General features: G+C 43.0%; 1 protein-coding gene across 1 annotated transcript in view; it reads left to right on the forward strand.

Annotated features, from left to right (window-relative positions):
* The first annotated feature begins 6265 nt into the window (after positions 1 to 6265).
* The window catches only part of CASQ2 (calsequestrin 2), a 78759-nt gene continuing 66276 nt past the window's right edge, over positions 6266 to 18748 (forward strand). The window contains exon 1 of the mRNA XM_077119789.1: positions 6266 to 6621. Within this exon, the coding sequence (XP_076975904.1) occupies positions 6388 to 6621 (234 nt within the window). The 5' untranslated portion in view covers positions 6266 to 6387. The remainder of the gene's footprint in view (positions 6622 to 18748) is intronic.

Consider the following 18748-nt stretch of genomic DNA (forward strand, 5'->3'; position numbering starts at 1 on the left):
AGCCCTTGGCACATGCGGGCCTCCAGCTGATCCATTCAGCCCTTCTCAGTTGGAGGTCTTGAGAGGGGAAATGACTTGCTTAAATAAATGGTTGTCCCAGCTCATAAATATTATGATATTTATGTCATAAATATAAAAGAGTCTGCTCAACTATACTGTGATGAACTGTTCTCTCATATGTGTTTGTTGCAGACAATGGGCTACATGAAGATGCAAATTATCTTTACCTCTAGAACAGCTAAGCTCTGAGGACGGTCAGCTTTCCCGCATTGTTGGAGGAGCTTTCCCTGACTAGCCTCCGTGTTGGTTTCTTATTACCTCTGCAACAACTTACTGCCAACTTAGTGGTCTACAACAACTGACATTTGTTATTTCACAGTCATGGGGATCAGAAATTGAAGTTGGTCTGCAAGGTGGCCTCCCTTCTGGGGTCTTCAGGGGACAATCGATTCCTTGCCTTTCCCAGCTGCTGGAGACTGCTGAGCACTTTGGGCTTGAGACCCCTCAGCGTTCCAACCTCTGCTGTAATCATCACAGCTCCTTCTCTCACTCTGCTCCTCCTGCCCCCTCTTACAAGGAGCTTTGTGATTGCACTGGACCTCCCAGAAAACTCTCCCTATTTCAAGAGCCCCGACCTAACCACCAGCCCAGAGCTCCTTTTGCCATGTAAGGTAACACACTCACAGGTGCCAACATTAGGATCTGGTCGTCTTCCCCCTTGGGGCCATCATTCTGCCCGCCATGCCCTGCATTTGCACACTTTGATATAACCTCTATAGCCAGCGCTTTTCCTGTCCTTCAATTTCATTGCATGAGAAGTCTATATTCCCACCTCTGGATCCAGGATAAATTAACCCAAAACTTTCCATGTATCTGTTCTTATCTACATTTTCTGCTGAACTAAATCTCCTCATTTCCTTTTGTTTTTAAAGCTGTTCCTTTTGTTCTCTCCTGCCAAAATGCCTGGTTTCTTTATCAGACCTGTTTTTAATGACATTACTCTAGTATTTTTTCTTTCCAGATGATGATTGAGAAGCTAATAAAAAATGATGCCAGGTAACATAACAGTGATAGGAAAAAAAATGGCTGGTATCCCTTTATCTTCTTGTCATGCAAATTCTATGTAATCTGAATTTCTCCATTTTGCTTGCCCCTGAGGGGGACAGAGAAGGCTCCCCCTCCTTGAGCTGAGCAGACTGGGTCCTGACAAGAGCAGACAGATGGGTCCAAATCCAGTCTCTGCTACTTACCAGCTGTGTGACTGGGGCAGATGGTTTGACCATGCTGAACCTGTTTCCTCATTCATGAAATGGAAGAAATAATATGCAGCTTGATGGGATTTAAATGAGACAGTGTGTAAAATGTAGTGAACCCAGGGACTGGTTCATGGTAAGCATAAAAAACATTAGTTCTCTTCCATGTTTTCTCCAGCCCACACAAAGCATAATCCCACACACGATGGCGGTGGCTCAATGCAAGACTAAAATCCTGGGCGTATCCCTGAGTAGTCACACATGGCAGGCGGCCATCTACTATTCTGAAGCAATTCCTGAATTCATAAGCCTCCTGGGAAAGCCATCTAGCTGGTGGCTCCCGGCAGGGGGAGTAGATGCTGGAGCCAGCCTGCTAGGCAGCGGCTCTGCCACTACCAACCATGTCACCTTAGGCCAATTACCCAACTTCTCTGTGCCTCAGTTTACCCCTGTGGTAAAAGGGGATAATAAAATTGCCTAATAGGGCTGTTAAGAAGAATGAATGAGTTAAGTTCAATTCAATTAAGCACTTTAAATAAAGCCTGGCACAAAGTAAGTGCTGTTTAAGTATTTATTAAACAGAAAGCCGATTTATTTACTGACTATTTAATGGGAACTACTATGGGCTAAGTCCTGGGCTGGTTGTGTGGGGTCACTGAGGGACAGAAGCTTGCCCTGCTCTGATAAGCTCGGTCTACATAGGGAAAAAACTCTACATTCTACATTCTGAGCATCCCCGAGGAAGTACCATTTGTCTAAATCTGGAATTGTTATTGGTAGAGCTTTGGGATCCGTTTTTTACTTAATATTGGTCCTTTTCTGCGTGTTTTGATTTGGAAGTATCCTGGTTGGGGAGGCGGAGGAGGCTCTGGGGGGCACCTGGTATTCAGAGTTCAGAGGAGAGGAGGGCCTTGAGGTTGCTAAGAAGCTAAGAGACCTGTCCTGAACTGACCAGAGGAAGCCTAAAGCCATGCATCCCAGGGCTCTAGAAAAGCATTTCTGGAACCTTCTCTAACCGGTCGACAGTCTGAACTTGGCCTGGCTAGTTGCCCGGCAGAAGTGCTGTAAGAGGTAAAGGGACCTAATGAAGAAAGATGCCATATTCTGCTTTGTCCACTGGGTGGAGCATTTTAGCCAAAGAAGGACCTCTGTGATGCAGTCGCGTCCTAGGAGGAGCTGCTCAGCTTGGAGAACTGGCAAGCTTGGACGTGTTCAAAGGGCACACCCTTCAAAACCCTCCTCTGCAAATAAGACACCAAGCTTCCTCAAGCCTGAGGGCTGTGCCAAGGCCTATTCTAGTAAAACAAAATTCTCTATGGGGGTAACAAACTTTCAAACTTTTAAGTCCAGAATGGAGCCTTAGGACATCAGCGGTTCTGACTCCCTTTTTCACAAGTTGGAAATGTGAGGGCAGAAGAGGTGAGTGAACGGGGTAGCACAGGGAGGCTGTGCCAGCGTCAGCCCAGGGGCCGGGTCTCCTGGCCTCAAAGCCGACCAGGTGGATTCCTGTGCTTTAATGCTCCACGGATCGGTCTGAGCACATGCGTTTTATCAAAAAAATAAGAGTCCAAGTGCGCAAGCCACTCTTGACAGGAAGAAACAGTGAAATCCCCTCGGAAGCAGAAGCACCCGCCACTTCTCGCTGGGACCTGCGTCTCTAAGCAGCTTGCTCTCAGCCTTCTCCTTTGCATCCTTTGCATCTCAGCTGCAAAATCCCCGCCTCACAGAGGCTTTCCTCAACCACCACCCAAGAGGGCCGCCCACCCGCTGCCCCTCAGCCTCCCCTCCCCTGCCCAACTGGTCGTGGGAATGCGTTCCTCAACTTGACATCGTCTCTCACACACACACGGATTTTCTGTTTGTCTTATTATTGTTTTTCTCCCCTTTAGGGCATAAGTTCGAAGTTTGCAATGTAGGCCTGGTGTTCCCAGAAGAGCCTCTGGTACCTAGAAGATGCTCAATACATATTTGTTTACTTGATAAGCAAATGAAAGATTGTGCCTGCATATCCTGGTTCATATGTAAATTGGATTTTTTGGTTTTTTTTTTTTGTGATGGTCAAATTAAATAATACACACAAAATCGTTCTGCTCATCAAAGATAAATAGATGAAAGGGGCTAGGCTCAATTAAGGGACCTCAGGGGGTGCCGACTCACTGAGTGAGGACTGGAAATTATTAGCAAATCAAGGGGCCTATATCATACGTCACGATAAAAATGAACATTCATTTGTATGATTTGTTTTTGTTTTATACCTTCTTGCTCAACAGAACAACACAAAAAAAGTCCTGATAGTGGCACATAAAGACACATACGCTTCGGCAAGACGACAAAAATTGGAAGCACATGACACACGGGCTCGGGCAACAGCTAAAACTAGAATGAGACAACAATTCACAAGACGCAGCGAAAGATGACTCAAAAATGTGTGAAGCTTTCACTGTTCACACACAAAAAGTGGCAAGCAATAAGGCAAAGAAAAGACAAAAACCAGAAAATAAAAGGCCACCAGAGAGAAGGCTGGTACCTAGGAAGTTGACCATGGAAAACTATCTCCTGGTAAGAATAGGGCACCCACTTAGACTTTCACATCTACCGGTGGACGCACAGAGGGAATCCTGGTCACAGCATATGGCAGTGGCCAGACCATCTCAAGGCTGGGCCACAGGGCCCCATCTAGGGTCTGGACACAGGACATTGCCACACGTGGACTGTTTCGTGTTGTTCTTAATGCACTTTTTTGGTTGTAAGCTAGACTTGGAGATTAAACCAAGTCTTAAAAAATTATGCCTTTCCCTGGTTGTTTTCTTCAGTTGTAAGTCAGTAGGAAATTTATAGACTCTGACTTTAAATATCTCCTAGGTTTTCAGTAATAGCAACAACAACAACAAAAAATTTAAATATTAAGAAAGGTGGAGCACATTCTAAAATAACCCAATGAGATTGAGACAGCTGGGAACAGTTTTGGGAAGCTGACCTTGAAAAGACAAGACATATCGTTCTTTCACTTGAAATTTTTTTTTTCCTTAAATTTTCTGGAGAAAGCTAAGATCTTGCATGCTTGCCGGTGACCTAGAAAGCTCATTGCACCTCAGGATGGCTCTTCTTGGCTCCATCTTTAAAAAATATAGTCTACACCATTAGAAAGAACTAAATGCATCAAGGCTTCAGGTGATGGACTCTTCAAATTTCCTGGGACCTGAAAATGTCCTGGGAGGCCAACCCCTTATCAGCCTAATCTCAGCATAAGGCCTTCTGGCTGCAGTGGAGGGTCCTTGCCTCACTTAAGTAGGCCTCTGAGCTTCTCTTCTTCTGTTGCCTACAAAACCTCTGAGTGACAGATACTCTCTTTCTCCAAAGGTGATTTATCAACTGAAGGAAGATTCATAAGATAGCCATAGCCAACTCTAAACAGCAAAAAGACACAGCTGAGCAATTATTGGCCAGGAGATGAGATGGTCAGGGACCCACTTAAGAAAAGGGGTGTGTGCAGGGGAAATTGCCCAGACTTGGAGGCAAAGCAACCAGGAGTACCAGGTCTAGAGGTGGAGTTGGATTCTCATGGTGGCAGTTAGTAACCCTGCAAACTTAGACAAGTTTCTAAATCTCACTGAATCTGTTACTTCATCTGCAAAGCAAGCACTAATCACTTCAGTCCCAACTGCCTGCTGGACTCAAGGAGAAATGAACAGAAAAGGCTTCACAAACTGTAAATATTAGATACTACCAAGTAATTACTATAATAAACAATATTTCACCATCGCCAGTGAGAATGAAATATACTACTGTTTTTGAGCACCTACTTTGTTATAAACAGTATAACTATTTATAACATATAATAGTATAACCATAGTATAACTGTTGTGTAATGGAGCACATTCTACCATTCATATGCTCCATTACACAATAGTTACAATTTCTCCCATTTTATATAGGAGATAACAAGGAATCAGAGAAGGTGATTAACCCTCCAAAGTTCATTCAGCTACTAAAAGATAGAGCGGAAATTTGCACTATGATCTGTTCGGCTTTGAGATTCTCTATACCACTTGTCTCTAATGAAGAGGAAAGGGGCAAAAATGACCACGTTAGGGGTTAAAGTTAAAAAAGCAGTATATCAGGGATGGTAGCAGAAAAGCTAGAAGGTTTCTGAACGAGGCTGTCAAAGTTTTATTCCATTTAAAAATAGGGAGGATTCTTTACCGGCATAGAGTGCAGCTGTGGGCGCCGGTGGCAGGGAGGCAGCGGCCCTGGGCAGGCTGGGACCCCCTGGAGCCCTTTATGTGCTGGACTCGTGGAAAAAGGTGTCCTTACGTTCCCCCTGCAGACTGGCACAGCCGCGTGGGCAGCACGCAGCACAGCCGTCAGGAAGGTTTCTAAGTAAAGAGGACTCAAGGCTGGGAACGGCAGGTACAGATCATACCGTCCACCTCGGGGCTCCCTTTTGTTCTCATGTCAGCCGCAAGCAGGTAGGGGACAGGCTGAATGCCTGCGTCAAGTAATTTAGCCATTCAATAATATGTCAGTGGCATGGCGTCTGTTCTCACCTCTCCTTTGGCTTATTGGCATCACAGACCCTCATCTCTCTCTCCTCTCCTTTTCTCTTCTTCCCTGTCCAGTTTATGTCTCTCCTGTGACCTTTCCAGCCCCCTTAGCGCTCGTGTACTTACTTCACAAGCTCTTCTTTTCCCTCCGCCTCCTCCCGCTCCGCCACTCTGACAGACTGTATCCGAGATTCCCTCAACAGTGTCCTATCTATCTTTTTTTTTAATTCGTTGCATGATTTATTTTTAGCCTGAAACAACTGCCTCCTAAAAATGGAGTTCCTAATGAGCCAGGGGCTGGGCAGAGCTATGTAAGGTATCTGGGGCTTGGCCTCCCAGCTCCCGCACGCCTGCCTCCCATCCTACACGCGCATGTGTGCACGAGCCTCTTTTCTCTTTGTCCTGAGCCCACGATTACAGAGTTGGCTGGACCCAAGGAGGTGAAGAGTCAATTCTCAGATTTGGGGAGGGCCAAGGGGAGAGAGACCCAGCCTCGTTCTGCTCCCCGCCCGGCTCGACAGGGACTTGTTGAACTGTCCTCCGTCCTCTCGGCGCCCGTATTTCTGAGACAGAAAAACAACTTTTCCCAAATGACGAGAACTCACCTGTTTGTGGCGGGGGTCTTCTTGCTGGCCTGTTGCAGGGCGGAAGAGGGTCTGAGCTTCCCCACCTACGACGGGAAGGACCGAGTGGGGAGTCTGACCGAGAAGAACTTCAAGCAGATTTCGAAGAAGTATGACTTGTTGTGCCTCTACTACCACGAGTCCATGTCTTCGGATAAGGTCGCACAGAAACAGTTCCAGCTGAAGGAAATCGTTCTGGAGGTGAGCAGAGGGGCGCGGTTGCCGCATTGCCTGAGTGGACGTGGGCGCGGGAGAGGCATATGTCTTTGGTAAGGAGCGGTCAGGCATTGGGATAGAAGCATGAGCGTGCAGAGAATATATCCCAAAGTCTGTAAATCTGAGAATATTCTTATTGCAAAACTGGGATGTGTCAACCAGGAGAGGTGGGTCCCACTCTTAAAAATGGAGATAATGAAAAGTGTTCCATTGTGAGTGGATCTAATTTAAAGTCTTTCACACTGCAGCCCTCTTGCTTTGACAAGAGCTTGCCCCCTGCCCGCCCCCCCCCCCCCCCCCATTGCTAGTTTTTCTGAGAAGATTAGAATTCTGGGCTGAAATAAAATTGAGGGATTCTTTGTGGATTTCATTCAGTGTGCTCACTCTCCACTCTTCACCCTTAAATCCCCCCATGATCCTGGAGAAACAGGAGTCGTCTGACCTTGCATTCGTTTTTTCATGGCTATTGGGGGTTAGCGCTAAATGTTCTTCCTGTCTCTTGATCTGGTTTTGGTCATCATTATACACATAGCTGGGTGAAGAGGTTGGCTGCACATTCATTAATGGGAATTTTCTTTTTCTCTCTCAGAAAGTTCTTGATGTGAGTTTAGGGCAGATGTTGAAGTCAGTTCCTATTCTATCTACAATACATGGCCTGGTTATCACTTGACCCGGAGGCCCACTTTCTTAACCTTTGAGAATGACTCAGGAACTGTCCCTGCAGCTCTTCCTGGACAGTTTCAAGATCACTTACATTTTATGATCACCTGTGGGTGCCAAGAATTCTAATAGGCACCAGGATCCCTCATCTGTCCCTGTGCCCAGCCCAGTCCAGGCAGAGACTCTGCAAAGGGCTCCTTGAACCTTACAGCCATCTATTCACCAGCACGAAGAGCTCAGGCTAATCAAATACCTTGATTAACAGAAAAATCATATTAAATTTACGTGGATTTGGAGTCTCAGAAAAAAATCTTGACCATAATAAAATCCAGGCAAACTAGAGCGAACACATTAAAATGTCTTTGATGATTTTAAAAGCACTTCAGGGGTGGGCCACAATGGCTCAGCAGGCAGGGTTCTCGCCTGCCATGCTGGAGATGCGGGTTCGATTCCTGGTGCCTGCCCATGTGAAAAAAAAAAAAAGCACTTCAGAATCCTAGGTGTCTTTGATGATCATACAAGTACCTATGTTTAAAAGATTTGCAGATGGACGTGTGGTCATTGCAGAGAAGCTTGGATAACAAAATGCTAAGCATTTAAAAAATGTCACCAGGATGGTTACATTTTTCCTCAAGCTCCGCCTTGGGGGCTGGATGTGAAAGTTCGGTTCCCTCTGTAGGTTGCAAGAGAAAGCAGGGACACTTTATAGGTCTTTGCAATAAATAAATGGGAAAACCTCATATCCATCTTAAACCACAATACTCAATTATTGAAAGGTATTTACATGAAAAGTTAACTGAAGACATTAGGACTTTATCCCATATACTCATTACTGTCCAGTTAGTCAAGGTTTCAAAACTATGGATTTGGATGGCCAATATAATGGCACAATTACCCAGTCTCTGATTCCCTGTCATATGTATATATCCAACCCAAAGACTAAGTTCTGGGCCCCGAGCAAAATCATGGGAGGAGATGTTCCCCTGAGCTCACCAAGCCTTCAGACAGTCTAAGAACACTTTTCCCTTGTGGGTGCCTGAGAGTTCAGTACAGGACATTGTCCAGTGCCCCACAGGCTCCTAAAGTTGGAATGGAGAATCATTAATGGGAAAAGAACAGGGAATTTGGAGCCAGGAGATCTGGACTTAAGTTCTGGCTCTGCCTCTTCTAGGCACATGGTCTAGACTACTTAATTTCTCTGAACCTTATTTTTTAAATCTACAAATAAGATGATATGATAACTATCATACAGACTTATTGGATGATTAAATAGTAACTGACATTTATTGAAGGCTCACTATGCACAGGCTCTGTTTTAAGCACTTTAGATAATAGCTGGTTTAATTCTTACAAGAATTTTTGTGGAGTACATAGAAATACCATCTCCATTTTACACTTGGGTAAACTGAGGCACAGAGAGACTGCATTGCCCATGGTCACACATCCAGTGCTGGTGAAGGCATTCTTAGCTCCAACAGACATTGCGCTACTCCTGGAATCAAATGAGACACTGTGCAAGAGGCTGCTGGGGGCCCTGTTTAGGGGCATTGTGAGAGTCGTGATTAAATAGAGTCCCTCAGCTCTGGACACAATGATACCAGCACTAAGAGGACAGAGAAGCAGAGCGCTCTGGAGGTACTGCTCCAGCAACGTCCATACCAGGGAGGAAGCATGGGCAGGGGGGTATTTGTCCAGCTGCCTGTCCAAGGTACAAGCTCTGTTTCTTAGAATCCAGGACATAAATGGCTCCTGGCATCCCATGGGTAGAGAGAGAGTATGGGTATGAGCCATGGTGAAAAACAACAATTTTCTTCATGGTGAAAAACAACAATTTTCATCCTCTTACTCCCCTGGGCCCTGCACTAAGAAAACTATTCTACCGGTTCCAGGGGCTGTGGTTGTGCGGTGGGTACAGACAGAAGAGCTGCTATCCCCGGTGCACAGCCGCAGCCAAGGTTGGGGCTCCTCTCCTAGTCGTTGAGGGAGGTGGCTTTTGACAACTGTTTTTATCGTAACACACTGTGACCCAGTGCACATGCACACACACTCACACATACACACATACACAACAAAAGTTTCATTGGGCAAGACTCATCATTATTACGTGGGGAATGCTAGATTAAAAAAAATTCTTTTCTATTTTATTCAGTTCTGTTCTATATTGGTTTCAACCCATCAGATTGGTTTCACTCTCCAATGATGATTTGCCACCTTCAGTTTGAAAAACATTGCTTTAGGGGTTAGAAGTTCCTAGCGAGGGCGATCCCATCCCGATAAAAATCCAAAGACATCTATGGTCAGTTAGGTCTCTATTATCTCATCTAAGGGACGTTAACGAAAAGACCCAGACAGAGCCCCGTCCACAGTACACGGAGGTCACTGTCACACTAGGAGGCCTCGACATCCTATCCAGTTAGTCATACATTTATTTGTCAGGCATTTACCTAATGCTAGGCCTTGGGGCAGATGGTGTGGATACAGGGAAAATGAGGGTCCAGTGGCTCGTAGCCTAATATGGAAGAAGATGCACAAACAAAAAGCTATGGTGCAAAGGGGTCACTGTAATAGCAGAGCTATTTATAAGATTCTCTGGGAGTGCAGAGGAAAGAGGCAGTGAGGTGGAAGGCATGTCAGGGAAGAGCTGATCTGTGAACCTGAGTAGGAATTTACCAGGCAAGAAAGCAAGGGGAGGGGAGGGAACTGCATGAGCAGAGATTCTGAGACCTCTAAAATGTTTATGCTTTCCCACTAATTAGCATCTTCTCCAAATTTAGCCATGAGGGCCTTTTTCCTCTAGGATAGGATATGAGCCCTCTGTGGGGAATAGTACCATACTATACTATACTATACTGCACTGTACTATACTATACCATACTATACTATACTGTACTGTACTGTACCGTACCGTACCGTACCATACCATACCATACCAGGCTGTCATTCACACCTCCACGTGACTGAGTTTGAATTCTGTGGTGAGTTCTGTGGACAGGTGGAAGGGGATAAGGGAGAAGATGTAAGTTCACTAAAACTTTAGCAGAAAAGGGGCATGTATGTTAGCTCCAGGAGGCACAAAACTCACACTTTGCTTTTCGATTTGGCCTGGATCTGTCTCGGGGGCTGGTTTATGGTATACGGTCTTCTCCAAATGTTCTATAAATGCTGGTGGAATGGATGATTGAGGGTTAGAGCTCATCAAAGCCTTGGGAATCATCTGGTTTGTTCTGACCCCACCCTCCACCCCATCTCATTGATATGGTCTGTGATGGCATGACTTGCCTGAGATTACATCACTGGTAATCATGATCCCTGCTTGAGCAACCTTCAGCCACAAAATAGTGCATTCTCATTTAGAAATTTTAGAATATATGGACAGGAATAAGGAGGGGAATAAAAATAACCCTCCAGAAATAAACATGTTTAATGTTCCAATAGATTTCTTTCCAGTATTTTTTTCTACACATAACATACATTTTTCAATTGGGATTATAGCATTTATACAGCTTTGCTTCCTGCTTTTTTTCATTTCCATTGTATTGTAGGTGCTCCTATGCCATGACATAGTCTTATTTTCTTTGCATATGTGATTTTAATGCTAGGATGTTATTCTAGTGGCTGACCATACATATTTTCAAAATAGTTTCTCTATTTTTGGGTATTGGCACAATTCCTCAGATTTATTGCATGTCTCTGCTTATTTAGATTTTCATTGTTGTTTTATTGAACATTTCTTTGATGAACTAACTACATTTTTTTTTCATAAATTATTTGCCATTTACATTTTTTCTTGAATGAGTTATTTTTCCATGTCTTTCTCCCATTTTTCAATCAGGGTGTCAACACAGATTATAAAAGGAGTTGCAATTTTGCATGCCATCTCCTATAGCTTCAGCTAAGACAGTAAATTTAGTCACACCACAGTGGCCAAATCCTATTAGCAAAACCAGCCTCAGAGATACAAGATGAGGTATGGGCAATGAATTCAATTCCTCTTTTCTCCTTTGTTTCCTGTTTCCTCTTTCCCTTTGACATGAGCCACTGCTTGTGTCAGGTTCTATGACTACTGTCAGAGAAAGTTTTCCAACATCACCAATGTTTTCTCTGGTTGAATGTTTGAAAGATGGTGTATTCTGAAATGAGTTTCCAAATCTGATAGACCTGGGTTCAATTCCCAAGTAATTCCCGAGTTACATCCAGTTTCTTTATTTGTAAAGAGGAGCTAATAGTTGTGAAGACTAAATGAGGTAGCGTGGTAAGAGCATAGCATTTAACATGTAGAAGGAACTCAACAAATTTGGCCCCTTCCCATCCCACACTCCCCATTTCAGTCTGGATTTTAGATACCACCCAGCCTATCCCCTCCTTTTCCCTTTTCTTCTAGAGATCATTTTATGGATGATGCAGATGCCATCTTGCTTATTCATAGCCAGCTGTGCCCCTTAGAGGGGGAGTAAACTTCTCCACAATCACTGCTTCTTAACGCCCCCAGCCTCAGCTCTTCAGTCCTCCAAGGTTTTGCTCAGTTTGTGCTTGGTACGTTCAACCATCTCATTAACACCATTTTTAAAATTAGGTCCCTTCCATATTTTCAATCACAGTTCAGTCTCACTTCCTTTGAGAAGTTTTTCTCTTTTTCTTCAGGTTCCTTCTAACTTACTTTCTCCCAATGGAGTCATGTGTGTGATTCCCCTCCCCACCCAGAGATTGGACGCCTCCTGAAGGCAACCAGAATTTAAAGCAAACTTGGTGATAGGAGAAGTGAAAAAAAACACCAAAAAACTCAGACTGAATCAAGTGCACATTGGGCAAGTGTCCACTAACTGCGTGTAGAGCAAAAATACAGCTGAATGAATGAACTGGTGATGTGAAAAGGTGGCAGGAAGCTACCTTGATGTCAGAAGGACACTGAGCTGGCTGCACATAAATAATGTTGCATCCACATTATCAGTTGCTGAGATCTCTGGAAATGGCATCACCACTCTCCAGAACATCTAAGCAGGAGATGGGGGATCAATAACTCCTTCCACTTCCCTCCCACCTTCACACAGATCTTATCTTTAACTCCAAGGCTCATATTCTTTCCTCAGCAGCTATCTTCCTCTAGGAAATCAGCATTCCAACCAGAAAAAGAAGGCAAGAAAAAGAGGAAGGTATCTCCATATTCAGTTTCACACTTACATAGAAATAATTTCATGGCAACTTAAGCCATCTCCAGAAGAAAAGGGGAAAGGAGGAATGCATGGCCTTCAGAACTCAGTTTTAGAATCTCTAGCAATATACATCACATTTCACATTAAAAATTAATGCTGCTTACTATGTTTGTGTGTTTGTGGGGTTGGAAGGTGGGAAACAATTAAATAGACCAACTTGTTGCCAATATATATGTTAGATTAAGGAAAGTTACAAAGTTTTTTTTTTCAGGATCAAGTTGGTGAGTGTTTTATAACATGAAAATACTATTGTGAATCCATGAATAGACACATGCATTCTTTCATTCATTCATCAAATATTCATTGCTCTTTGCTAACACTCAATAATTTTAGCATGAATAAACAATGGAACAAAGCTTTCCACATTGTGACCAGAAACAGCATTATCTGCTTAGATGATGCTTTATAATGTTTACTAGGGCAGATGAGGCAGTTCCTTGGACTGGCAAGCAATCTGGGTCCTTGGCACAAAAATAGCCACATCATAGTTGCATGCCAGGCTGACCTGCTGCTGCTGTTGTTTTTCAGTGGCACTCAGCTGGAGTGCAAGGTCTGAGGCTGCTCCTTGGTATCTCCCCAAAGGGTACCTTCTATTCTTTCTGCTTAAGAAGCTCCCACTTTAGCTCACCAGATATGAGCTGTGGGGATACTCTTCTGTCATCCACACATGACTTGCCTTGCCTAGGGGTTTCCTGCCAAGCCCTCTTGGACATTAAATGACAGGACCACCACCTAAAAACTCTTGGCCTGTGTATCTGCAGGAAGGGTGATTCTTAGGATCAACTTTCCAGTACTGTAGTAAGGTTTGTTTTTTTTTTTTACACTAGTTTTTAGGTGGTATTCCCAGCATGGCTCATCCATTGGAGGGGAGAGTGCTGGTTTCCATCATCTGTGACAGAAGAGGTCTGCAAGGCCCCTAAAAGGCTGTAGTCTCTTATTTGTTTAGGTCTTAGTCTCCTAATCGATTTGTATATCAAGTAATCTTTGGCTGGGAGTGATTTCAGCCCCCTCAGATTCAGCAATGTGCCCCAGCGTCGTAAGCAGCATGGCTGTTGTGTGCTGTGCAAGGTCACGGCCATCCTTACACACTCATCCTCAGATGAGGGAGCAGTGTCGGGAATAGCCAAGGACTGGAAGTCAGAGAACCTGAATCGAGGTGTTTCTCTTCTACTGGCCCACTATTTGATGCTGAGCCACTCACAGAGATTCAGTTCATTTTACTCGTCTATAAAATCAGCTGTGTAGTTTCTATTTTAATGAGTTGACGTAATTAAATGAAAAGTGGATGAATAAGAATTCTTCGTAAAATTAAAGGTGTTGTAGAAGTGTCAGGTGTTATTATTTTAATTATGTTGGTTGCTATTTGAGAAGTGAATGTATGTGAAATGCCCAACTGAGTGCCTGAAATATAGCTGATGTTTGAAAATTGCTAATTTCATTCACCTGACCCTTGAAAAGTAATATAGCAGTTCTCAACCCTGGCTGCATATTAAAACCACCTAGGGAGTTTTTGTTTCGTTTTTCTTAAACTTTATATTTTGAAATAATTTCAAAATTACAAAGCAGTTGCAAAAACAGCACAAAACTCATACACAGAGCACCAACATATCTCCTTGCCCAGCTACTCACATCTACCGATTTTAACATTTTGCCACATTTGCCATATCATTCTCTCCATCTACCTGTCTATTTATCTATTTTCTAAACATTTCAGAGTAGATTGTATGCATCAGACTCCTTGAGCACTTAATAGTTTCTGTGCATTTCCTAAGAATAAGGATCTTTGCTTATGTAACCACCTTATAGTTTAAGAAACTTCACATTGATATAAAGCTTAGAGTCTATATTCTATTTTTTTCATATGTCCCAGTAATGTCCTTGTGAGCCATCTATCTTCCAATTTAAGATCATGTATTGCATTTAATTGCCATTATCTCTTGAGTTGTTCTTTTTTTAAAAAAAAATTGTGGAAATACATATGTAGATAGATAGATAGATAGATAGATAGATAGATAGATAGATACAGCATAAATTTCCCCATTTCAACTAATCCCATGCACACCATTCAGTGAGATTGGTCACATTCACAATATTGCGCTACCCTCACCGCTATCCATTACCGGAACTTTCCTGTCACTTCAAATCGAAGCCCTGCACACAATGTACATTAACTATTTTCATTCTTCCTCCCCATCTGCTACGTCTGGCCTTAGGTACTGTATTTTGCGTCTCTATGAATTTGCATAGTCTAGCTATTTCATATACGCGAAATCAGACGACATCTGTCCCTGTGTGTCTCACTTCTTTCACTCAACATCATGTCTTCAAGGCTCCTCTGTGCAGTGGCATGTATCAGAGCTTCATTCCCTCTTCAGGCTGAGCAATACTCCATTGTATGTTGGAGTATTTCCTTTGTTGCTCAAACAAATACCATGCAAGGATTGGCTTAAGCAATGAGAATTTAATGCTTCACAATTTTGAGGGCAGGTAAAAAGTCCAAATCAAGACATCAACTCCCTCAAAGGTGCTCTGCGCTGGCTGCCAGTCATCCTTGGTCCTGGGCTTCTCTGTCGCATGGCACTGCACGGGGCAGCATCCCCTGGGCTCTCCCTGTTAACCTTCAGCCTCTTGCTCCCTGAGTCTTTTTCTCTCTCTGTCTGAATTTTATTACGCTTATAAAGAACACCAACTAATAGGCTTAAGACCCACCTGATTGAGCTGGGCCACACCTTAGCTTAAGCAACCTCAGGTTCTACTTAGGATGGGTTCAACCACACAGGAAGGAATTAAATTTAAGAACATGTTTTTCTGGGGTACATAGAGTTCCAACCCACCACATAGGTATATACCATATTTTGTTTATCCATTCATGTGCTGATAGATGTTTGGGTTGCTTCCACTTTTTGGCTATTATGAATAATGCTGCTATGAGCATTGCTGCACAAATACCCTGTCCAAGTCTTCTTAGGGAATTTTAAAAACCCTGATGTCTGGGCCCCATCCCCCCACACTCTGATTCAGTCGGTCTTAGAGTGAAGTGGGGAGGTCCAAATATTGCAATTCTTAAAAGCCTTCTGGATGATTCTAATGAACAGCCCAGTTTGAGAACACAATAGACTGCAGAACAGCTGCAGTGGTTTCAACTGGGTGCTTGCAGAGGTGCAGAATCTCTGCATCTCAATCCAGACTCTACATTTAATCCAGATGGCCAGGTGATTCGTAGGCATGTTAAAGTTTGAGAACCAATGCACTTGTCTATTAGGTTGGAAAATGTTTCCATATCATCAGAACCATGTGGCACCTGTTTGATCTTTGGTCCATTGAACCACCTAAATGATATTTGACCAGCCAGCATACCTCTGATTGGGAGAACTGCTGTGATATGAAGTTGGTTCTGGGGCTGTAGGATTTCAAGTCAGCCAGATTTCCTGGGGTCCTTTCCGCTGACAACTCACTTACACAGTCAGAGATTAATATCTTGGATCTCCTTAGAGGAGGATGAGCTGGGGCATTGGGAAGTGTGAACCTACTTGAGAGATTTCCAGTTGAGCTGCCCACTTTTCTGAGGTCAGACCAGAAGGTTCCTTTATAAGTACCATTAGGAGCCAGGATTTACCTTCAGACAGGAGGAAATGCATCTGTTTGGTTGCTGCATCACACTGTCCCTCTCCCCAGAGGAGATGGTGAAGCTGAGAGTCCTGAAGGTATATGAATGTGGGATGCTAAGATGTTACCATATTTAAAGGGAAGCTGTAGGAAAGTGTCTCAGAGCATTTTATAATGTGAAACCAAGTCCTTGTGACAATCTGAACAGAAATATCCGTTCTTTCACTTATTCATCAAATATTCACACACTGCTTACTTAAAAAAAAAATGCAGATGTCTCCTGATATCTAAAGAACATTTCTTTTTTAAGGATGATAGAAAACTACTTCCCTCAGATCTATGCCTAAATATCACCTTATCAAAGAGTTTATCCCTGACATCTGTGTAAATCAACTCTCCAAGCACTCCCTTTATCCACGCTGCCCTCCTTTATTTTTCTCCGTAGCACTTAGCAGACCTGACATTGCATACTTTCTGACACACTCCTATAGAATATAAAATCCACAAAGGTAAGAATTTTGTTTTATTCATTGCACCAACATCAGTGTCTCACTCACAATGGGCACTCAATGGCATTCGTTGAATGAATGTTGAACGAACACAAGGAGAAGGAGGCAAAGGAAAAGAGCACTTATTACAGATTAATCACAAACCCTGCCCAATATGGACACTTTACATATGTTATTTTATTTGATTCTTACAACATATTCTTACATTATAGACTAAGAAATGAACCCAGAGAATTAAGTAAAATTTTCCCAATGAGCAAAGCTACAAAATGGCAGACCATGAAACAGGATTTGAACCCACATTTATTTGGTTCCAAATATCATGTTCTTTTCAAGAAACAGCTAAAATGGATTGTTTCATGTTTGAAAAGCAATGCCAATTTATGAAGGGACAAGCATCTTCCGTTTGTATTCTGGATTTTCATTCATACTTCAGCAGAGTTTAATTGTATAGCTGGACTAACTATGTGAACAGAGTGAGTAAATGGACTAATGTTTAGCATGTTTTGGTATTTAATAATGCTTGTTGGATGGATAGATGAATGGAAAGATGTCTGGATGGAAAAAGAAGGAAAGGCAAAGAGGTACAATAAATACAGTCTATTTTGGAAAAATATTTCTCCTTGATCTCTTTTTAAAATTAAATTAATTTTTTAAATTAAAGAACAGTTCTTTTTACTACTGGGTAGAATAGTAAAGAGTTAGGGCGAATCTCTCAAGTTCAGACACTTGTTTATGATCCTTTCTTAAGCTCAATGAAATGGAAGTAAAACTGTGTTTTTTGTTGTTGCTGTCATGGACCTCTCAGTCGGAAACGTCTTCACAGCCTGGGTAGAAATCTCTGGGCTCCAGGAGGCTAACCCTGCATTCCAAACTATTTAGCACTGGCGAAGTTCCCAGTGGTTGCCGCTCAAATCCTCAGGAGAGGGAGGCAAAATGGAGCTGCTGGACTCAAGTAAATCTACAGATGGAATGATGTGGGAACACTGAGCAGAAAATAGAACTCAAACATGATTTCAGGTATTTTTCTCCAACTGGTCACTGCCCAAACATGGCCCTCTCCAAATCTGCACCTGCTTCGTTCTGAAAAATCAGATGAGGTCAGGCTTATTTTGGTTTGGCTTTGAGAACTAATCCTACATAAAGCCAGTATTCTCTGAGAGAATGTATATTCAGACGCGTTCTTTTTTTTTCTTTTCAGACCTACTCTTAAGTTGCAGTTCTCCATAGAACCCAAGGGCCACTCAACAATCTGATGAGGGTTTGCTATGCATATTATTTTTTAGTAAAAAACAAAAACGAAAAACTGGTGCTTGGGGGTGACACGGTCAAAGGACAAGGAGTGTTGTTGGAAGAGCGCGGATTGAGTTGATAGTAGCTGAATTCTTCCTTCTTCCTATCAAACTAATAGGGAAATAGAGATGTTACAAAGTAGAAATACACTCTTGATACAGAAGCTTCTAGACCACTGGAGCCTTCTTTTCTCACTACTCCTATTCCAAAATGCCCTGCATAGTATTCTAGCCCAAATAGGATATCTAGTCATCATATCCCAGAAAATCTCCCTTCCAAAGTTGTGCATTTTTAAATGGGGACATGAAATACCATGAAATTACTATTATACATCATTATAAGGACTATTATAATGTAAAGCAGTAAAACAAAAGTAAAGTTAAAAAAAAAAAGATTAAAAACAAAGATTAAAAACAATTTTTTTTTCCAGAATCACACTTTTCTTTAAAAACATTAGCCTTGCTCTCTGGCAATTTCAGCTTTACTGAAGGGTACAGGATATTTCTGTATAATTATCAGGTCAGCTTTTGCACACCTCTAAAACGGTTTGTTCCACCAACAAAGGCATCCCTCCAAAGTCCTGAGACTATTCAAAGAAAGCTCTGAGTCCCCCCTCTCCTACAAACTGGATGTGGTGGGCCAGGATCACGGAGATTGGCTGTTTCTGTTTGGAGAGCCACACAGGAAAATGGCCAGCATGCCATCTTGCAGCGTGATGAGCTGGGTGAGCCAGAACCGCTTCTGCATGCCCAGAGTGCCGATTCCAGGAGCGCCCGCCTGCTGCCTGGGTGCCCCTGCCAAGCAGGCTTCTTCACCATCTGCTACATGCTGGAC

This window comes from Tamandua tetradactyla, chromosome 11 (genome assembly GCF_023851605.1).
Source record: "Tamandua tetradactyla isolate mTamTet1 chromosome 11, mTamTet1.pri, whole genome shotgun sequence".
Taxonomy (NCBI): domain Eukaryota; kingdom Metazoa; phylum Chordata; class Mammalia; order Pilosa; family Myrmecophagidae; genus Tamandua; species Tamandua tetradactyla.